The sequence below is a fragment of the Camelina sativa genome, chromosome 8 (genome assembly GCF_000633955.1).
Source record: "Camelina sativa cultivar DH55 chromosome 8, Cs, whole genome shotgun sequence".
NCBI classification, from domain to species: Eukaryota; Viridiplantae; Streptophyta; class Magnoliopsida; order Brassicales; family Brassicaceae; genus Camelina; species Camelina sativa.
In genome coordinates this window covers 1,626,425-1,649,032 of record NC_025692.1, presented here as the reverse complement: position 1 = coordinate 1,649,032, position 22,608 = coordinate 1,626,425, and the positions used below count along the sequence as shown (strand labels likewise).

The window sequence follows — 22,608 nt, the reverse complement described above, 5'->3', positions numbered from 1 at the left end:
TATATATATATCCTACGATTACTTTGTCAAACTTATGCAAATGGTAAAGAAAAATTATTATTTTTATTTAATTCATTCCTCTAGACCTCTCATCTTTCTCTCTCTATTAGTAACATCTTGTTTTTTTGTTAGACATTTATTTAATATTTTTCTTAAATGATTTAATGGATTTCAAACTATAAAATTGATTTAAATGATTTATAAATTCTTTTTTATGTTAATAATTATTATTTTAAATTTTTTGATTTTCTATAATATAATGTTCAAATTAAAATATAGTGGTAATTTTTTACTTCATATCAATTTGGGTATTTAAAATTCATAAAGTTATTGCAATTTTTTTTAAACATAAAACATATAATAATTTACTATTATACTAATTATTCATATATTTCTTTTCTATCATATATATAGTGTGTAAATTGCATCAACATTTTTATTTTACCATTCATACATTTATTGTATACTGCAAATAGTTTTTTCACCAATCAGACATTATATTGTACTGCTTATTTTGCATAAACTGCACTTGTCCTGCAAATATTTTTCTCCTGCACATACTGTAGTTGAACCGTACCGCACTATAAAAACGTTTATCCCACACTATCAATTACTATGTTACCATCTACAAGACTACAAACTAGAGCTTTGACCATGTATTAAAGTCAAATTTGCAATATAAGTATATGCGAAGCTAGATGATAGTCAAAAATGATGACCTTAGTTTCAAATTATGTAGCTCACAAGTTCTCGGTAGGTTTTGAGCGTTCAGTTTTTTTGTTGGTTTGTTTTGCGTATTTACAATTTACTTAGTATGGACATAATAAATCCAAATTTAAACCCACATTGATTCAGTTTTGTTAGGGTATAGAAATTGGTTACTTATCAATTGTTACTTGTCAATTTTGGATTTCAGGTTTTGGCTCGGTCCATTTAGATTTACTAAATTTTTGTTTTCTCATTTTAACTATGACATAATTTTGGTTTAGTTTACTAGAAAAACAAAAAAATCAGGCAAGTAAAATTCTAGAAGATGAATTCAGCTACGTACTCGACCTCCATTACACTTATTTACAGTCGTTCTGATTTCAAAAATGAAATACAAATGTATTACAAAAGAGACACAAATATTTACAACACCAGAAAAATTATAGAGAATACAGGGAAAAATCCATATTACCAAAAAGTCGTATGCACAATATACCAGAAATTTGTTTCAATTATAACGAGACATGGTTTTCAATTAGCGGTAAAGAGACATTAAATGGTAGTTCAGTTTTGTTTCTTAAATCCGGACCAACCATGCCATTGTTAGTGGCTAGTGATGGATACTATTCAATGACAATAGTTCTGGTCATACGAAAAGGCACATAAAGTACGCTCAGTTTATCCCTTCTCTTCAGCATCTTGCCAATTTACAGATTCCACCAAACTCTTTAAGACTTAAAGACTTCTGACGTGAAAAGACACATTAGTCGGCAAGACTTAGACTAGGTCGCATTAACTACTAAAGACTCACGTGTTTCTTAAAGTCATTTCCATTATATTAATAAGGACAAAGCAGACCAGACCAACCAATATAACTAAATTAAAGAAGCATGAGCGCATTTCTTTTTAATACTCACGGAAGCTTCACGAGAAGCCGAAAGAGGCGTGTTCATTTTCTTTAACCAAATACTAAAAAGATTAAAACAAAAGTAGTGACACGATATAGAATAGAGCTGCTTAATTAATCAAAAGTATCAATGAGACATTAAAGATAACAAACATTTTAAAAAACAATATATATATATATATATATAATCTTAGTAGTAGGTAACGTAATCTCCTAAAAAACGTGTCGTGGAAACAGTATACGCAGAAGCAACGACGAAGAGAGGCCATCGATTTCAAAGAGATTGGGAAGAAGCCAAATGCAAAAGGAACATGGATGTCTTGGAGAGTGGTGAAAGAGACAAATTTGGTCCATGTCCCAATCTAAAAAAGAAGAACGTTTTAGGCCGATGTCGGATGATAGTAAGGAGATGTCGATACTACTCTGCAAACACAAAAAGACGAAAAAAGACGAAAAATGTGAAACCGCGTTTATTTTGTAGAACTTCTACGGTCCCATATAAAAAACAAACAAACAAAACAAATGTTCAATTCTATCAATTCTATCCTCATTATCTCATCACTAATAAAAACGAATCATATCTTTTGAATAGCTTGTCGGTGTAGCAAACACAAAAAACAGAGTCGAGGTCAACGCGTTTTTAATATTTTAAACCTACGTATAACTCTATAGTCTATACCTACTTAGGTCTACTATACTACTCCTACTTATCTCCAACTCCAATGTCTATCTACGTGGAGGTAGAACATGTGATATTGTGATTTGTTGAACAACCAGAGGAATCTACAGTTTTGTGTGAGTAAAAAAAGAGACAGAGCATGTAATCATTTTTTTTTTTTTTACATCGTCATCATTTTTATTTCATGGGGTATTATTATTAATGGAATATTAATATATATAATAAAATTAAAAAAGGGTCGACACAGAGAAAAGGAGAAAAAAAGAAAAAACCTTGATGTAATAAGTAATCCTTGGATTGTTGGAGAATAAATTACCTCTCCTTGCGCTTCTCTAGAAACCTTTGCAATGACTTTCTCCTTGCGATGGGAAGATCTGCATACACACACAAACCAGTTCCCTTTTTCCTTCAGAAACTAAAACATAAGTTTATACGTCCTGATTCCATAACTATCTAAATACGAACTTGGACTCTTTTAACAAAATCTTTGTTTTGTTGTCTTACAACTAATTCAAAACTAATTAGCAACTAAATCTTCCCTAACTAACAACAAAACATCTACATGCAACGATATCTCTGTAAGTATAGAAACAGTACTCATAAATCTTAATTAATTAGCGTGACACTTTTAGCAAATTATTTTATTAATTATTACTAACCTCCTTCTAGATTCTGGCCAAAGAGCTTTGGTCTTAGAGTGGTCGGAGTAATTACCGAAAGATGAGTCTCCGTCGATGATTCGTCCTTCTTCGAAACCGCTGTGTCCTTAGCGACCTTCATAATCTCCTCAGCCTTGTTACGAGACACTTGGTAAACAGATACGGCTCCACTGTAAAAAATAGTCATAGGTACGGTTCCAGAGACAGCTTCCGTACTTTGCCTACAAGAATATTTTTTTCGAAATTTTGAATTTCAAATCTTTTTTTTTTTTTCCTTCATATATAGCGCCCAAAAAAAAAGAGCTTTAACGTACCTGGCGAGAGACGCGTGGACCGGAGAAATCGGGATCTGAAGTTGATGTTCTCTCGGAGTAGACGGAACAGAAGGAGACTCAGTACCAGTACCACCACCACCGGAAGCTAACAAAGATTTTATTATCTCCGGATCTATCTTTGAAATCGCTCCTTGCATTTCTGCAAAATTAATAAAATTGATTATTATTAAAAAAAAGTTTTAACATAGAACCAAAAAAAAAAAAAAAAAAATCGGTTACTCTTCGAAAAAAGAAACAAACCTCGGAAACTACGACGGCGATCGAGAAATTTCTGAAACCTAGGCTTAGGAGCGACGTTGTTGGTGGTTTGCTTCTTCTCAACACCGAGGAAGTCAAGTTCAACGGTAGCTCCTCCTCTAGTCATCTTCTTTGATTTAAAATTCTTAAAAGATCCGAGACAGAGAGAATGGAGAATTTTGAGATGAAGAGAGAGAGAGGCGCGAGAGAGGAAGTTAATTAATGAAGGATTTTGGAATAAAAGGATTTGTTTTGATTTTTCATGTGAGAGTATTTAAAAAAGGAGGTTATGTTATGTTACCCGTCTTTTGATAGTAATAATAATAACGCACGAGGTTCATGCTTTCTCTTTTCTTTTCGGCACAATTGGGGCTGGGCAAGTAAGTACTCTCTCATCCACTTTTTTTTTTCCTTTCTTTAATTTGTTTTTATTAGGCTCTCCCCCTAACCTCCTCTTAATCTTTCATTAATTTAATGATTTTAAAACACATGTTTGAATTGTTCATAGACCTTCTTTACTGTAATGGCTATACGCAGAAAGAAGATATTTCTTTGTTGTTATTTTTATCCGGAAATAACGGAAGTCCAATGAACATAGTTAATTGTTTTTAAAATATCTTCATATGTGGTGACTGAGACTATCCAGACATGTTTTTTTTATTATGTTACTGTTTATCTCATTGGGTTCCTTCTGACCCTATACGTTTTTTCTACTCTAGTCTTTTTAGATCTGTATACTTTTCTCCGAACATGTTCTTCTTTTCCATTTTGTTTTATGGTTTTTTGTTCCCCTGATGAATTTTCTATTTTTAAAACCCAAGTAGTTTTACCTTATACTACTTACTAGTGTATACCAAATCACATATATATATATATTTCAAGTACCAAATCACATATTATATAGTCAGTCTTACTGAATTTTCAACAAATACACTTTCAACGTTACTGTTCAAGACTTGTCTATTTAGTTTGAACTGAAGTACTTTTCTAATCATAAGTACACCAATAAGCAAAGTTAGTGTTTCGAAAGATTACACTGAAGTATATATACAATGGTTTTCACTTTTCAAATTAAATCGAATCTGAAAACTCAGGTCTAGTTTGAAATTTGTCTTCTGCCGAACAAAAGAAAAGACTCGGTCGATGACGATATCCTTTAGATGATCTTGTCGATTGTGGTAGATTTTAACTCACATTTTTCTATCTTGTTGCATCAACCACTTCCGAACTAAATTAAATTAATTACGATTTATATTCTTTAATTATTATATGGAAAAATAACAAGCTTATACAAATTAAAGAACCACGTATAAAATATAAAATAGAAAAGTTTGATCACTTGATGGCCAAAGAGATAAATAAAAGAGAAAGAGTTATGATGCATGTCGTTCACGTGTTGAGATGTAGTAGTTAATTGTCAATACATCATCACTAGGCAAAGCGCACTTACTTATTCATAAAGTCTTCTTAGGGTTTTTTCGTTTTCGTCGCTCCCTATCATCTTCTCACGTTCACGTTATTCTGATTTGACTCTAGCCTCTGCCTCCTCTCTCTCTCTCTCTCTCTAATCCGAGTCAATACGTCTTCTTTATTCTTTTATTCCTTGTAGGTGAAGGCTTTTATTTATTTCAGTTATCTCACGTTTTCTCTGTGCTGAGCCGCGATTTTAATGTCGATGTATTTTTTTAAACTGACTAATTTGCCCCTCTTATCTACCTACTTGCTAATCAATGTATTTTCAAATTATCAATTTTGTTCCGATGAGAGTCTTTTAGGCCCAATCTCTGTATATTTAAAGTTTAAGCTTGGAGGTGTTTTTTGGGTTGGGTTCATGAGGTTTGACTTTGACAGTACTAATGGTAAGTGATTATGCTCGGTTTAGTTTTTTGTTTTTATTTTCTGGGTCAACGGTTTGCATAGTTTATACAAGGCCCATTCTAACTTGAAAACCCAATTACAATCGTATTTTCTTCCTTCCTAATTTCATAGATTGAGATATTTGCCAAGTTTCGAATGTATATGCTTTAATTAGTTGGTTAACATATCCTGCTTGTTTACCAAATTGTACATGAGTCTCTTTTTTTTTTTTTTCCAATATGTACTTAGATACGAAACTAGCAAGAAATAATACAAAAATGTAAGGGATATAAATTTGCTAAACACAAAAAAATGTAATATAAGTTTTATTAATAGATTTTTTTTTTTTTTTAAAGATAAAATGTAAATGTAAAAAGCCCATACCAAAACCAAAATAAAACCAAAACCATTCAATCAACTACAACTAGTGTCTTATACTCATCTCTACATATAGCATCCTCCATGGCCTTCATCGGATTAATCTCTCCATCATTTTCCAAAAACAGTTTCAGCAAATTCTTCGAAAACCCACTCACCAAAGCCACTCCTTTCTTGTTTCCAGCCACCGGCGTAGCTCTCGAATCCCTCAAGTTCCAAAACACAATCTCCGGCACAGCTTCACCGTACCCTTTCTCTCTGTACTTGCTCACAATCACCTCATAATCCGTTTCCCACGCATTGCTCGGATTAGACGGTACACTGTTCGGATAATGCGGCATTCCATATCCATTGACAATCGGATAATGCGGCATTCCCCTTCCCCTTCCCCCTCCATTGTAATTCGGATAACTCGGCGGCCGCTTCGACGCTTGATCAAACTCCATATCACTGAAGACAAACACCCTCTTGATCATATCCTCAGGCTTCAGTTTCCTTTCTACAGCCACTCTCAGAATCAAGTCAAACACTTTCTGAAAATCAGTGTTCATATTCCATTGCATGTTTCTCACGAACTGTGTTTTTGAAAACAGATCGTCTCCTTTCACCAAATGCATTGCAGGGTTCTGGCTGAACGTTATAAGCTTTCCTTTCCATGGCTCTTCAGATAGCTCAGATACGAGCAAACCAAGAGCGACGGCAACCTCTATTGGTTCACCATTCATAGATGCCGAAACGTCACATATTGCCATGCAGTTCTTCAAAGTACCTTTCTCTTTAAGATCATCCACCATTCGTTTCCATTGCAGCTCAGAGACTTGTCCACCGTCTCCGTCTTCTAAACTTCTGATTATCTCGTGAGGTAGTAGAGCACCGGCGGCAACAGTTGCTTTTCCCGACTTCACATCGTCAAGATACTGCTGGAACCTCTCTGCGTCGTGGTTCAAGAATATCTCCTTGTAAGACTTCATCGCCACTGACGCTACACGGTTGTACGGGAGAGACTCCCAGTCTTTTGCTCCCATGTACACTTCAGGAAGCTGCAGAGTCTTACGGAGAGGAACAAGAACTTGCTTCCTTAGCCGGTCACGGACTCTGTACGCGTAGTGAGAGTCTTCAACGCCTTCGTATTCAGGGAATGACTCACGAGGGAAGAGCTTCCTAGCAATGCTCTCACAAAGAAGAGTTGCTTTGTCAAAAGAAGAATCAAGAGAGGGACACCACTTAGCCGCTAGAGAGATTTTGTTAGTCTCTCCGGATGTCAAAAACTCCATATCTTTCTTCAGGTGATCTGCGAATAGCTCCGAGACACGTTCGTGGAGAAACCTATAGTCAGGATCGTGAGAGTATCTTATCAATGCGTCCTTCCCCATTGAAGCCTTCGTCTTCTTCCTCTCCAAACTCGCTCTAACCTTCTCCTCTTGGTTCCTCTTCTCTGCCTTCTCTATCCTTTGTTTTCTCGTCGCCTCCGGCTTCTTTTTACTACCATGGCGACCCGGTTTGTGACCCCTTCCACGAGCACGACGATCACCATAAGAGGCTTTCGAGGATTGGAAAGCGAATCGAGCTCGAGATGCCTTGCCTTTGTTCTGGTACTTTTGCGATTTCTTGATCTTACGGATTTCAGCTCCTAGTAGAATCCGGTAAAGAAGCTCCGGGAAATCTTTAAAGTAACCAAATTTAGAGAGAGCCTCGAGGTTGCAAGCTAGGGTTTTGGGATGACGACCATGGAGCCACAACGCCGCCTTGTAAAACCCTTCCTTGTCGGATTTCCCGGTGCCACGGACTCCACGAAGGTTACATATAAGCTTGAGGGTGGTCAAGGCGTCGTGGTCCCAAGCCTTGTTAAGGAGGTCTTCGATAGATGACTTGCGCGTGGAGGGAACAACTTGGAAGAAGAAATCGAGGCAGGGGTTTCCTGAGGAGAGGTACGCGGCGGAGTTATTCTCGGTGTAGCCCATCGGTGGTGTAGAGAAGTCGTTGACTCTGGTTGAGTTGAAGTTTGAGACCATCGCGTCCATGAATGGGTCGCTTGGGCCAGAAGCTCTCACGGGGTTTGGGACGAGAGAGCTGGGATCACGGATCTCTGGGGGACCAACCAAAGGAGGAGACATGGTTTCTTTAGAAGAGATGATGATAAAAAAACGATTTAGACTTTTTAGAATGTATATGTGAGTATTTGTGATGCTGAATCAAGGAGGAGAGGCTGCACCTAATATATACAAGCATATATGCCGACTAACTTTTGCTAGGGCTTCCTAAAGGTGTTACAAAGATATGAGTATATCATAAATCTCCATAGATGATATGTTACGAGGTTGTTTCCGTCTTTATGCAAAAAAAAAAAAATGATGCAGTGACTTGGGGATCACGTTCTTTCGAAACCGTTTTGACTATTAGTCTATTATACATTAATTGCCAAAGTTGATTGGTCTAAGATCCGACTTGGAGGCGAAGGAATCGACAATTATAAAAGTCTGATTGATTTATGAAATTATAATATCTCTAGGATAATATAAAAGAACAGGCCCGTCCACCACCACACTTTCTAAACTCTGAAGTCTGAATATATACTTGTTTGAGTATTTTAAGTAGTCGTGCGCGTTCGGTGATAACCGATTAAACCGAACCGAAAGAAACGACTATTTTGGTTATCGGTACCGATTGTGAGAGAAGGCATGAACCGATCGGCGGAATTATTTTAGAAATTCGGTTACTAGTTCGGTTCGGTATCACCTAACCGAACGGTTCTTCGGTTCTTCGCCAACAGTTACATGTCGTCAAAGCAGCTTCATGAAATAAGGCTAAGAAAATGAGGATTAGGTATGTTGAAGATACGCCATTAATATAGCTCGAAGAAAGACAATGGACGAAAGCAGATGATACGTGAAACGCTAGGTTAAATGCGTTTCATTTAACATTTTTACATTGTTTTGGGCTTATTTTATAAAAAATCTGTTACTGGTTATATGGACTAATCTATATGTGCAGACCCATATTTTTTACAGTCCGTTAGGTGAAATAGAAAACCCTAAATCTAAATTATGTTTTTTCAATTTTCAATTTTTCTCTCTTCGCCGCTTCTCCTTCCCCTCTCTCTCTCATACCCTTAGTAAATCTCTTTATATTGTTTTTGCTTCACATCTTTCTTTTCTTTCTCTAAATCAGTAAATCTTCACAAAATGAGCAACTAACAAGGAAAACTTCGACATCGCTAATTTTAGTACACGTAATTTTGTCCCCTTTTGTATGCTTCTTAACTAGAGCTGCTTAATCCTACTATGCTTGTTAGTACAATATAATAATGTTGTTCTTCTGTGGTTGCTTTGTCACAAGTCGGAGTCGGCCATAATATGTCACCGTCGCAAGCCTTTTCTTTTTAATTTATGTTCGGTTAACCGAATAAACCGAAGAAATAACAAAAATCGGTTTACTTCGGAATAGATTTTAAAATGGATAACCGAATCGAATAAACCGATTACCGAACAAACCGAACCGAATTTTTGTTCGGTTTAGTTCGGCAGAATTCTTAGAAAACTGAAAATTTGAAAAACCGAAAAAACCGAAAAAACCGATTGCCTAGGGCTAAGTTTAAGGATTCAAACAGTAAACACTAAACAACGTGGAAGGGACAGTGCCAAAAATAAATATATCTAATAGGAATCAAGATATGAGACTCACAAAAGTCAAGCTCCGATAAATAAATTTACATATAACATATAGAAACATAACGAAGGGGAAGAAACCAACCACACAACTAAAGAAAACCAAAGTAAAAGAAAGACATAGAAACAAACATTAAGGAATATGCTTTTAGGCAGACACAGAGCTGTGTGCGGTTTGAAATTCCGAGACACTAGTGAGCAGATGATGCGTAGCCTTCTCGTAATTCACAAAACCCATGAACCAAAAGTCATGCCCGTCAACCGTCGTCACCTGAATATACTTCTCCGGAGGAGTCTCCTTCATCACAACCGGATTCACCGTAGCAACATTCCCCAACGGTACCACCACCTGCCACAAAACCCATATATACACCACCAAACAACATTCAAACTTTATCCCAAACATCTCCAATTTCACTTTTGTTTTTTTTTCTTAAGTTAAAACAAAAAAACATTGACTTTACCCTGTAGTAGCTCCAAGCTCCTTGGCCAGAAGGTGCTGTGAAGAAGAGAGGACGGTCACTGCAGAAAGCTACACGAGCATTAGAGAGATAGATAGTTCCAGCAACAGGTCCTGTCGTCGTTGAGAGGTAACATGCGAAAGTTTTCTTCAGACTCTCGTTTGGCTCTGTTCCGAAGATCTGCCTGAAAAGTGACTCGAACCCTCCCTTTGTTATGGCTTTCGCCNGTAGTAGCTCCAAGCTCCTTGGCCAGAAGGTGCAGTGAAGAAGAGAGGACGATCACTGCAGAAAGCTACACGAGCATTAGAGAGATAGACAGTTCCAGCAACAGGTCCCGTTGTCGTTGAGAGGTAACATGCGAAAGTTTTCTTCAGAATCTCGTTTGGCTCTGTTCCGAAGATCTGCCTGAAAAGTGACTCGAATCCTCCCTTTGTTATCGCTTTCGCCGTCAAATTAACCTTTCCCCACGCCGTTTCCGACATAGATGGTCCTGTCTTCACTGCAGACACAACAACACCCACACACAAAAGACTCAAACTTGATTGTTCCCAAATGTTCCAATTAAGAATAAATCAACAAATTAAGTGGGAAGGAGACTTACGATTGTGCCAGAGGTTACGAGCGACGGTTTCAGCCTTGCGGCTCCAGGTATTGAACATTCCGATGACTGGCTCGAGAGGGTTGTTGTTAGTTTGGTGATGATCGACAGGAGAGTAGATGACGTAAGGTTGGTACTGAGTCTGATGGTTATCTCCGGCGACCCACGCAGCCGCTTGCTGGTTATCGGGATGAGATACGGGAGCTGCTGGAGCTCCCATCACGTGAGTACCCCATTTCTTCTGATCCGGAGACGATGAAGAAGATTCTTGTTGTTGTTTTTGGTCTCCTGTTTCTAGAGTTTTGGGTTGTTCTTGATCAACGATCTGTGGCTGAGGCTGAGGCTGGTGAGTTTCTCCTTCTTTCGATCCTGTCATGGGTGAAAATTTCTGAATTGGTTTTTGATGATTCGAGAATCTTCTTCTTCTATTGAAATGGATTTTGGTTGGTTTTGTTGTGTGGCTTAAATTTGATAATTTTAATTTATAAGAGTGGGTTTCTACAACTAAACGCGGTTTTGGGCATGTGTAGCCTTTGGCATTAAGAGTCGGACTATTTTAGGACGTATTTGTTTATTCTATAGAAAACCTTAGCCAATAAGATAAAAACACGGTTTTATAAAATGTTTATTGATTACATTAAAATTACTAGAAAGGTTGCGGTTGCCATGTCATTCAATAATTACACCTTTTTTGTTAGAAATTGAATCTTCTGGTAATTACAGTTATGAAGAAGATCTAGAACAAGGAGGTGATTGTGATTTTTGTGACATGCATGGACTCTCCTCTGTCGGCAATTTCAAACACGTTCTTCCATATATATATATGACTTGTTAGGCCTTTTGAGCCCATTACCAGTTTTTTGTTCTAATTTAAAAAGGTCCATCAAGTGTGAGTAGGTCTTTAATCTTATCTTCTAGATTCAAAATTCCAAAAAGCCTGTCTTCGAGAAGAATCATAATGAGAATGAGAATCCTTCAAATCAACAACAAATTACAAATCAATTTAGGCAGTAGGCGTGTGAAATCGAAATCCGATCGTCAGAGATTTGGAACTTTCCCTTTTTAATTGAAAACTTAATCATCTTCTTCTTCCGCGTAATTGCCCTGTAAATACTTTTCCTCCTCGCTTGTGCCTTTGTGATATATATTTTTGCTTTCATACAGATCATAAGATCGTTGACCTTACCAAAATAAAAAAAGAAAAGAAAATGGCGAAAGAGGGAACAACGGTGGTCGGAGTTCCGTATTACGCGGGACAGAATCCGTACCAGGCCGGGATTGTGCCGCCGAATGCTATCTACGGTGATCCGTTGGGTGCTCCGATCCAGCAAACGATTTATCGAGACACTCCTGCTCCTTTCAATTGCCTCTATTGCGGCAATACTGGTCTCACCAATCTCAGGTAATTCATTCGTTCACCTATACGATTCATGTACCGCTCAGTCGATTCTAAATTTATCCTGTGAATCTGCGATCGTCAATTTAGATGCGAGATTTACATATGTAGCACTAGTAGTAAAGTTGTGGTTTAAGTGTATTGAGATGTGGAATTTAGGGTTTGTTTGATCAAAGACCTTTCTCCTCATTTGGGGTTTTTGATTTCAGGATTGTGTCGTTAGCTGTAGAATGCGTCCATTTCTACTTTATTAAAATTCAATTTTACTCTGGTGGTGAATGGATTGCAAATTTGCTTTGAGCAGCTCCTGAAGTTATCTCTGTGCTTCACATTTTTTTGATTGTTATGGAGACACTGTAGATATCATTTTGAAGAGCATATGATATGAGACTGTAGTATTCATTGTCACAACCTTTTCTTATATGTTCATTTATCTTCTGTTTTTTTTTTTTTTTTACCTTCTCTTTGTTTGTGAGTTGTGATAAGTAGTTTTGGATTTGAAACAGATCAAAACCTGGTGTTGCTGCTGTTGTTGCTTGTATGATGCCGTTTATGCTTGGATTCTGTTTTCTCTGCCCTTCAATGGATTGTCTCTGGAACAAACAGCACCATTGCCCTCAGTGTGGGAACAAGGTATATTTGATATGTCTTCTTCTCCCCTGCAACTCTCGTTGTTCCATTTTTCTTTTTTTCCTTCCGGTATCAACAAAGATTGTTTCATTCATATGATTATCTATTTGTTTACAGGTTGCTGACTTTGAGAAATCAGATCCTTGCCTTGTTATGGATCCACCTATGTGGAAACAGCCGAGCTTTGCACTCCCTGCATGATAAGATGTCTTCTTTTATTATTCTGATTAATATTTTGCTTCTGAAGTTGAGTGGGTTCTATTGCATGTACTGAAAATTAATCTAAGATCAAGAACAACCCTATAGAATGTGTGAGAAATGGAATGGTATATTCTTCTGTATCCTTTCACTGATTCATGAACTGAACCGGCTATTGTCTTCACTCTTGTGCTTTCTTGGCTACAAAGTACAAACGTATGAACAAGGCCAGAAAATATATATAATATGTAACTGCGTAATAAAACCATTTGTGAGAAGCTCGTGTGTGCCGACCATCAGCCCAAATATTACACAATATAAACGGACCAGATTATGGGTTCTGTCAACATAACAGTATGAGCAAAATATATTATTATATTTAATTGTTGTTTACTTTTTTTCTAAGATTTTTGTCTACCAACACAGAAAGTTTTGTTGCTAAATTTTGAAGAATCATAAATTTGACTCTTTGTTCTGTCTAGGTCTTACATTTTGATTAAGGTAACATCAAGTCATGTAAATAATCCTTCCCCAACTTGTATAAGTTTGATTTTTCTTTTTTGGAGTTTGATAGACTGGTGAATAGGGAGTTGCGTGCAAAGTTGGAAAGGCAGAGAATTTTTAGTGCAGTACAGGTGTGCAACTGTAGTTGTCACCAAGCATATGCCTTGTCTGCTGGTTTAATTGTTCAAAGCTTCTAATCACAAAAGCCTCTTCTCTTTTGTTGGAATCTGGTAACAGTGAGAGTTGCCTCTTCAGCGTGTGAAGTGGCTTTGTTAGGTTATTTGGGACCATTTTTAGAAGTCTATGTCTATCTATAGCAAGAAGTTTTAAGGCTTTGATGAAGTTTTGGGATTAGTTCTTCGCTATAAAAGTCTAATCATGCCTCAATAAAAGGTCAATTACGAGAGATACAACTGAATCTTGAATGGGGTCCATAGTTTTTACAAAATTTTCAAGAGATGTGTTAGGATTTTGCTTAGAGATTGGAAAATAACAAGAGGACCACAAGAAAGGAAAGCTAAACATGTGATGTAAGTAAAACTGCTCCTATATCAAACCCATTTGTTATTTGTCATTATGTCTCAGAAAGCTGAAGCTGATCCTCAAGTCACTCCCTCACAAGGGGTTTTGCTTCTTCACACGCAACCTCTTACGCAAAATATCAAACACTATCTTTTTCGCATATTTTTATACCTATATTTTATTTAGCTAAGAGATTCCGGATCATACGGATTATAAATGTTTTGGACTAGGGATCAACCGCATGCAATTTAGTTCTCTTTGTTATTAGTTGGTTTATGACTTTACCTGGTTTACCTACCTTACAACAGATTTAACTAGTAGAATTACCAACTTCAAAGTTTTTTTTTTGTTTTTCTTAGCGTTTTGTATCCCACTGGTGATCAAAATAGAGACACTGGGGGGTCTTAGTTTAAGTAATTAATGGGTTTAGGTTTCTGTTGTCATCAAGAAATGAATATCGGGAAGAGTCACATCTCAAGTTTTGCTTAGAGTCTAGGCAAACATGTCTTTGGGGACTGACGTCACCCTCTTCTTTAAGTGCTTTGTTTTGTGATAGGGCTTATGGGAACAGGCAAGAGCCGTAAAAAGAGATTCTGGCTCTTAAACCCAAATAAAACGAAATCGATGAATAATTTATAAATAGATTCTCTTACGATTGCGTTTATCTGAGTTTTTGCTTACCCAACTAGCTAGGTTCAATCTTGTTTTATGTAGTTTAATTATGGTGTGGTGGTTGGAAGAGAAAAAAAACAAAGAAGGAAGATTGGATTTCAAGAGATTTATATAGCTTTTTGATGAATGATGATGCACTTTCCCCACCTTGGTAGTGTTTCTTCTAAAAATGTTCTTAATACTAAATTATCATCAGTTTAATTATGCCTTCTCTCTCTTTTTTTCTCTCTCTGAGTTTTGTTTAGCTAATTACCGTAGATGAAATGGTAAAACCAGTTTTGGTTCAATATTTACTATACCTATTTTATATCATCACGTTTGGATTTGGATCTGTTGGATCAAGTCTTATCGAGTTGAGTTGACGAAATTTCCGTACGTTAATTTAAATTAATGCCTAGTTTGGAGTTCGAGTTTAGGCTTTAGAGAGTATTTTTTTACATTTTTAAAAATATTTTTCGTTTTTAATTTATTTAATGTAATAGTTAAACATTTCACTGATATTCAATTCTAATTATTCAATAGTTGTAAAGATTTTACATTTTGGATAGAAATCACAGGTTTTGATATCTTTCAAATCGACTATATATGCAGTATTTAGCGGTTTCAGCATTTATGCTTACGTTTGTGTATATGCATATATAGCATTTGAGTATGTCTGCCACTACTAGCATTCACTTTTACGATTGACGTACGTATGCAATACTATATATAAGAATCAGATACATGTTATTACGAACAATTGTTACTGTTCTTTTTTTTTCTTTTTGCTTTTTGGTAATCAGAAAATTCTGGATAGTGCCCCTATAGTTTCCCTAAGTTTAATTAAGACCAGTTTTGATAATACTTGTAATGGGGCCTAAAACGTATATCATCTCACCGTAACTAAGAGCAACAATCCTCTATAGTTGACAGCCAATCGCACTTGAGTTAAATGAGTCGAGTAAATGGACTTGTAAAATATATATTTTTTTGTCAACTGATGTTATTAATAAACTTGGTTTCAACCAAACTAGGATACAAGGTACAATACTATGTTCAAAAGAGGGAAGGCTTAAGCCGGCGGACTACAAGAATATCCTCGGAGACTAAGGTCGGAGGAAAACAAGATTTCCCCGAAAACTATGTAGAACCAAACATAACAGCAATATTTGATAACAAAAACGAAAGGAAACAACAACCTTAATCTAAAAGCATAACAAATGGAATTGTAAAATATATTTTCTCTTTTTTTTGGGTAGAAATAAAATATATTTTCTCTTACAAGTACTTAGTAAAGATGTTTTCCTTTTTAGTCTAAAACAAGGGTTTAGTAAATCTAACGTGAATGTGGTTGGTGGAAGTGACACATAACCATGCATTATAAGTAAAATACAAAAAAAAACAAAAAGCGTGTGGGTAATGGATGATTTGTGAAAGTGTGTGGGTCTCCCACGTCTTCCAAGTCGCAGCCCACTTGGAATTTTATACAAATTTGAATCTCACGAACCACAAGTCAGCATTATACGACTCTTTCCACCTTCTCTTCCTTCTTGTTGTTCTCCTCTTTTCTTTTAATCATTTTTTTCATGATGTGTATTTCTATAGATGTTTTATTTTGAAAAATACAACGAAAGGGTAAATTTGAGATGCACTTTGCTTCTTGTCACCAAATATAACACCGGAGAGCGAAATTGTGATTTAGTCATTCTTTGTTAACTGACTAAATATAGTTAATCTGCAAATAAAGTATATATTTTATATAAGCATATATATACAATACATACATACACATGTCACAACCACGTTCGTCATTGTGACTGTGAACTAGGGGAAAGTAGAGAAGAAAGTCAATTCTCATTATCGGACTAGACTACTATCCCCTAGTGTATAGTGTCTCACTCTTTATCGTACCACTTATCTTATCTCTCTAATCATGTATATACATATTTATAAGCAAAATAAGTTCTCACCATCTAGAGTGTCAAATCATCAATTTTTTTATAAAAAAAATAAGGTATAATTACATGATGAAAATTGAGTTGAATAACCACAAAAACTTAAAATTATTCAGTATTTAAGTGAATGTTTGTTTAAGTTTTGAAATAAGACAAGTAACTTAACAAAAATATGTCACTGTTGATATATCAGTTTTTTCCATCTTTATCTGAAGTTCGGAAAGAAAAAAATCATAACTTTACATGAAAATAGAATGATATTTTATCTCTAAAATAATAGAGCTTCCTAATATTATGTTTTGCTAACTAATTAGACAATCTGTATTTGTTATGGTTGATAGAGTATTAGATTATAGTTCAAAATGTTTAGTAATACAAAAATTTGTGCTACGAGGCACTATTTTTTTTTTCTTTATGTATATAATCAGAGTCAAAGAGTAACTTTTGGGGAAAACAGAACAAAACATTTGAACAAATCCACTATATCTAATGACTAATAGCAAGACTGCCGTACCAAGAATCGAAATGGATATTTTCTCTCTTTGGGTCGGGAAAAATATTCTTTATTTTTCCTTGTGGCATACGGAACATGAAAACAATCCTTAAAAATATTAAAAGATGCTAATAAAGTTGTTACTTAATTTCACTCAATCGATTATCACCAAGTTGATTGGGATTGCTTGCAAGTACAAGAAATCGCAACTATATGCCTCTACCACCACTAATATTGAATACGTATGAACTAGAAAGAAAGCAAATATAGGGCATCTATTGAGGTAACTTAGTCTTTTGATTTATATACTTCAGCTTACTTAGTTATTCAACACAAATCAAAATGCTTATACCGACTCTATTATTATTTTTAACTTAATAGAAAAGGTTTATAGTTACATACTTGCATGATATATTAAATAGAATTTGTTAGAAAATACATTTTTTAAGATACCCTTAATACAGAAGATTTTTTTTATGTGTCAAGTTATAATATAACATCGATATTGTTTTGTGGATAATGTCAACAAAAATATATATTGATTAGGCTTTCGAAGGCATACAAATATTAATGAAATGACGAGTTAATAATGTTATCTTACTTTAACGAAGTTGTCTTAATTAATTCAAATATTTAATTCGTAATTTTTCTTCGGTAGGTTTTGTGTCTCACTAGGTCGAACACTTATCAGACCGTTACCTAACTTTTCAATTCAGTTGCGTAAGGCATAGTAATTCGATGGAGACGATAGTAACAGATGCTGTTAAAATAGAATTCAGTAACTCACATAGAATGTTTTTTTTTTCTTCAATTGGAGTAGGTTTGAAGATTGGAATGGAATCTTTTGATAGAGAGAGAGAGAGAGAGATTTGATCCTCCTCGAATATATCATCCTTGGGGTATTTGGTTCTTATTTATGATTCTTTCAAGCTCTATATGCGTGTTTCTTCTTTTTGCTCATAAACTAAGTTATATCTTTCCATTTACTTTTTAAATTTGAATCGATTCTTGCATAAATTTTCCTTGTAGTCCTTCCATGTTAGAATCCTATGACGACAGAGATGTTTTTTTTTCATTTCTTCAAAAATATATATACAAAGATTATCCAATGTGCGAGTTTTATTCTTTACTAGTATAACTATGAAGAAATGCTTTGAGAGCATATTAAACTATTGAAAGATTTTTTTTACACCAATTCCTCATAAATCACTTGTGCATGAAAACATATTTTGAGAGTAGTTTTACAATCTACAGACTATTAAATAGGAAAATAATCGATTGGTGAATAAGGAAATGCAGGTAGGAATTATTAACTATTTTCGTTTGTTTTTTGTTTTTTTTGTTTTCAACACTATTTTCGGTTGTTTAATTTTCCCAAATAGCACTTTCTCAATTATTTGTTAAAAAGATTAATTCACTATTTTGTTTTTGACAAATACATCCTTAAAAGAAATTAAAGAGACGTGATGCCTCACCATTCTCTTCGTCTATGTGCGAAATGTAAAGTGCTTGAAATATTAGATTTATTTGTATATTTCGTCGTTCATTTATTTCCCTATTTTTCTGCTATCACTCGTAAAAAAACAAATTCTTCTTGTATTTATCTTCATTGTTTCATTTTACAAATACATCCTTTTGAGCTCAAAATGTTATCACTTATATTACGCTCATATACATACTACATGGTTCTTTAGAAAAATATAAGGAACCCCCCACCCCCAAAAAAAAAAGTGACTTACAAGTTAGGGAAGATTAAATGTTAACTTGGCATTTATAGTGGGGACCTTATTTGAAATCAGATCACATCATTGTGAAACATGAATAGTTTTCTTTTTCTTTTTCTTTCATAAGATTTTCTGTTTGAAATGTGTAAATTTTTATAATTGTGTTGTTTCCACCGAATAATTATGACCTTTTTGACATTTAAAAGAGATAACTAATCATCACACTCTTATTACGTTTTCTGCACTTTTGACAAAAAAGCTCTCCTCTTTGACAGCCTCTCCGTGCCATTATAACCCTTTTTAGTTGTAATCCTCCATGCATATTTGTAATCATATAGACACACACAACTGCATAAATACAGCTAAATAAGTAAGTATAAGTTTAATAAGTATTTTCACAGTCACGTGCAAAGAGGAAATAATAATTTCCTTTTTAGTAATTAATAATACGATACCTTTATATTAATAATAACAAGATTATTATCATTTTCTGGTTTGAATACTCTTTGATAATTCCGGCATGGGGTTATGTCATGTCATGGAGAGAAAACCCAAACGAACGTGTAGAACTAAGCTACTCCTTATTTTTATTCAAAATAAAATATACGATATTATTCCGTTTGTGGTAGCATCTCCAAATAAAGATTATACTCTAAATTTGTGCAATGACTTATAAACATATGTTTATTGCAATAAGTGGACCGTTGGGAGAAGAACTGAAATTTTTTGGTAGAGAAATAAAAAAGTTAAACACTCTTTCTTGAAAAGGGTGGTTAATTAACTCAGATGAAATTGCAACTAGTTTCACGAAAACATATTGAAATAGAAATACGAAACGAAAAAAAAGAAAGGACAAAGATTCGTTTTCAAGTAAAAAAAAAAAAAAAAAAACTGGAATAAAAAAGGGAAAGAAGAGTCGTATTAATATAAAATTATTATGAAACTTAATTATTTAAAAAAAGGATAGTCAACATTAAAAATTAAATTAAAGATTTCTTCTGAAACTATTGCAACTACTGGTCTCTTCATCGGAAGAAGAAGAAGAAGAGAAGATCTCCGTCGTGACTCCACTTGAAGCATGGTCTGAAGAAGGAGAGCTAGGCATAAGGTTCAAATCTGTTGTCCTTTCTTTTCTCATGAAATCGAAGAAGATTGGTTTCGTTTTATCATCTGTTTGTTCTGTTCTTGTAATTATATCAATTTGGTCATTAGTGTTATTATTATTATATCTAAGATTCCGGCTATCACCGTCGTCGTCGTCGTTCTTGTTACCGGCTCTTTTCTTCAAGAAGATACGGCAGAGAACCCAGTTTTGAGTTGGACCCATACAACTCTACAAAAAAAAAAAGGAAATAGAATATAAAAATTTAGTGGTGGAGATTAAACCGGAAATTGAAAGAGTGAGAGAGAGAATATGTACCGGAGGAGAAGAAGAGAGGCGGTATTCGTGCATGATCCAATCGGTTCTAGAGCCATGAGGTGGTTTGCCTTTGTAAAAAACAAGAGTTTTCTTCAAACCAACGATTTGATTTCCTCTAGAGGTCACAACCCGTTTATCAATACCGGTAGCTTTCCAATAACCAGACCCGGTTGCTCGGTTGGACCGGTTCCCATTTGGGTACTTGGCTTCTCTTGTGCTAAAAAAGTACCTCTCCTTGTTCAAATTACCTGTGATCATATAGTCTTGTGAGTCTAAAAGGTCACAGGTTCGAAACTCAAGATTGAAAGAAGTAATTATAGCAAAAGAAAAAGAAGGCTAACCAGGTAAATCCCAAGGATCAGCTCTGCAAACATCAAACTCAGGGATGATAGAAGCTGGCAAAGGAGAAGAAGAAACTTTCTTCTTAAGGTACTGAACAACAAGTTCTTCATCAGTAGGATGAAATCTGAATCCAGGTGGCAATCTTAGAACTCCATTCTTAACCAGTTTAACATTGTCCATGGTTCCAAACAAGGAGAAAGAGAAACAGAGAATGAAGAATGAAGAAAGAAGAAGAAAGAGAGTGCTGCGGGGTAGGAAGAGGGAAACAAGGAAGGTGTGGTTTTTATAAGGTAGAAGACGATACGAACAACTCCTTTTCTTTTTTAATTTATTTTTATTATTTTATTTTTTTTGGTTTTGGCGTAAACCATACTCAATCTCCTTCTTCTTCTCTCTCTCCTTTTGACGCCATTTTCATAAATCTATCTTTTCTTCTTTTTGTTAATAATTTTTTTCATTACTTATATTTTTATGTCTTCCCAACTATTATTTTTAGTCGGTATCTACCTCCTCTTCTTTTGTTCTTTTTTGATATGTAAAGTGTAAACTCTTCAAACATTTTTTTTTATTTTTTTATTTTACCTTAAATAATTGTATATACAAATGAAAAAGACTACAACAGCTCCGTTTCCTTTTTTTTAAGAAAAATCGTTTTAAGAAACTATAGCTTAATCACACACTCAAACAAAAAACAACGTGGAGGTTATTTTATATATTTTCACTACAAACATTAGCCAACCTAAGTTGCCCATTCTCCAATTTGCTTTGAAGTATTATTAAGTTTAGGATTTAGATCATTTTCTTTTGGGGGTATTTTATAGATAGATCCAAGGGTATTATCGTCATTTACACGTAGTGGGGTTTTGAGTTTGAGAGAGCCGGAGAAGTTTGTAAGTGTAAAGGCATGGTCCGTTGCGGACGATCGCCGCTAAAGCGGTGATGCTGAAGTCAGCTTACGTCATGCTGACAGCCGGAAGCTCGCCCTCTGCCGTTTTGCATTGACATATATACCCCTTTTTTTAAGATTCCAATTTTAAAATTGAAAGTCCACATATATTTTGGTTTTGACATGGCTTCTCGAACCACGATTATGTTTTAAACTATGTTCAACACGTTACAGGCAACTCCAATATGATCCAAATATTTAATTACAATCATATAATATTCAAGAAAAGAGAAGAGAAGAGAAGAGGATAGTTACCGTTGGCATGCGCAGTTCACAAAATTTGGTTCTACTACGGTTATATTGTGAATTTTCAGTTTACAAGGGACCAAAAGTATATTTCTGTTTGAATTATTTTTGGAAACATCCAATTTTTTTGTTATTTTTGTTGTAATGCTTTGTCGGGATTACATTGGAAAAAAAAAGAAAAAAAACAACATTTAGTTTGATGCCATACGGTATTTTAATGTTGAGTTTTGTTGACGATACCACTTTAATCCCACATATTTTTTCGTCACCTTCAATAGTTACGAACGTAGGTTATTTGTTTTACAATCTTCTGTCTTCGAGAGAAGAAGAGAGCTTGTCTATTTTTCTTTCTTAGCTGATTTGGTATATCTGGAAAATTCGCAATGACTAGGGTATATAAAAGCATTGGGAACAAATGGTATTATTATTATATAATGCAATTCGAAAATGCAAAGAGTGGCCATGGGAAACATGTTGGAATATGAACGAGAAGTCTATTTGAATATGACCCTAGAAACACCACCGCCGCTTGAAACAAAAAAGAAAAAGGTCCATGGTGACTTCATGAGCTAGGATTGGTGTTCCCCCAAAACTCACAACATATTCACTGTTTGAGACTAAAATGTAGCGACGATATCACTCGGCATCATATATATTAATTACAATTTGTTGTAAGAGATAAATGGTCACACCAATCAACAAATTCGATACTTCTTTGATGGAGCCGACTGCTCTGACTTATCAAGTATGATCAATAATAATACCCTGCAACATTAATATGAAATTTTAAATTGAAAAATCGGTTAATAAAAATGTTTGTTTAGGAAATGAAAATAAATGGGCGTGACTGTGGGTTGTATACATCATACATGTACATGCATATGTACAGTTGTAAGGACGGATAAGGAGAGTAAATCATGTGAAATGGCCAATAGGCACGCAATATATCAGATACATTTGCTCCATTATCCTTCTAAGTGCTTACCCCCTCGTGTAGTTGTGGGGATTGGAATTTGTGGTTAGTGTTCTTCACTAAGTAACGCAACTATATTTTATTGCCTTTTCGTTATATATATATATATATATGTATATATATA

General features: G+C 35.0%; 5 protein-coding genes across 8 annotated transcripts; 1 reads left to right on the top strand and 4 right to left on the bottom strand.

Annotated features, from left to right (window-relative positions):
- On the bottom strand, positions 1,702–3,845 carry LOC104705569 (protein TIFY 9-like). 3 transcript variants are annotated; one of them, XM_010421588.2, is made up of 5 exons: positions 3,529–3,845; positions 3,268–3,427; positions 2,954–3,174; positions 2,567–2,668; positions 1,702–2,038 (listed from the first exon to the last, which is right to left on the bottom strand). In XM_010421588.2, the coding sequence occupies exons 1-4, from the start codon at positions 3,650–3,652 to the stop codon at positions 2,607–2,609; spliced, it is 567 nt and encodes a 188-aa protein (XP_010419890.1). In that variant the 5' UTR covers positions 3,653–3,845; the 3' UTR covers positions 1,702–2,038; positions 2,567–2,606. The 3 variants fall into 3 exon arrangements, with proteins under 3 accessions (XP_010419890.1, XP_010419891.1, XP_010419889.1); XM_010421589.2 differs by having other exon boundaries at positions 2,611–2,668; positions 3,009–3,174; positions 3,529–3,844; XM_010421587.2 differs by having other exon boundaries at positions 2,611–2,668; positions 3,529–3,843.
- LOC104705568 lies at positions 5,732–8,121 on the bottom strand. Its single transcript, XM_010421585.1, has one exon. It carries the CDS (start codon positions 7,872–7,874, stop codon positions 5,793–5,795), a length of 2,082 nt encoding a protein of 693 aa, XP_010419887.1. The 5' UTR covers positions 7,875–8,121; the 3' UTR covers positions 5,732–5,792.
- LOC104705567 (GEM-like protein 5) lies at positions 9,394–11,000 on the bottom strand. Of its 2 annotated transcripts, none has more exons than XM_010421583.2 (4): positions 10,488–11,000; positions 10,334–10,385; positions 9,890–10,112; positions 9,394–9,774 (listed from the first exon to the last, which is right to left on the bottom strand). In XM_010421583.2, the coding sequence occupies exons 1-4, from the start codon at positions 10,858–10,860 to the stop codon at positions 9,574–9,576; spliced, it is 849 nt and encodes a 282-aa protein (XP_010419885.1). In that variant the 5' UTR covers positions 10,861–11,000; the 3' UTR covers positions 9,394–9,573. The 2 variants fall into 2 exon arrangements, with proteins under 2 accessions (XP_010419885.1, XP_019083794.1); XM_019228249.1 differs by having other exon boundaries at positions 9,890–10,066; positions 10,288–10,385; positions 10,488–10,999.
- On the top strand, positions 11,389–12,983 carry LOC104705565. Its single transcript, XM_010421582.2, has 3 exons — positions 11,389–11,886; positions 12,387–12,513; positions 12,628–12,983. The coding sequence occupies exons 1-3, from the start codon at positions 11,693–11,695 to the stop codon at positions 12,709–12,711; spliced, it is 405 nt and encodes a 134-aa protein (XP_010419884.1). The 5' UTR covers positions 11,389–11,692; the 3' UTR covers positions 12,712–12,983.
- On the bottom strand, positions 19,479–20,593 carry LOC104705564 (NAC domain-containing protein 83). Its single transcript, XM_010421581.2, has 3 exons — positions 20,319–20,593; positions 19,978–20,225; positions 19,479–19,890 (listed from the first exon to the last, which is right to left on the bottom strand). The coding sequence occupies exons 1-3, from the start codon at positions 20,497–20,499 to the stop codon at positions 19,543–19,545; spliced, it is 777 nt and encodes a 258-aa protein (XP_010419883.1). The 5' UTR covers positions 20,500–20,593; the 3' UTR covers positions 19,479–19,542.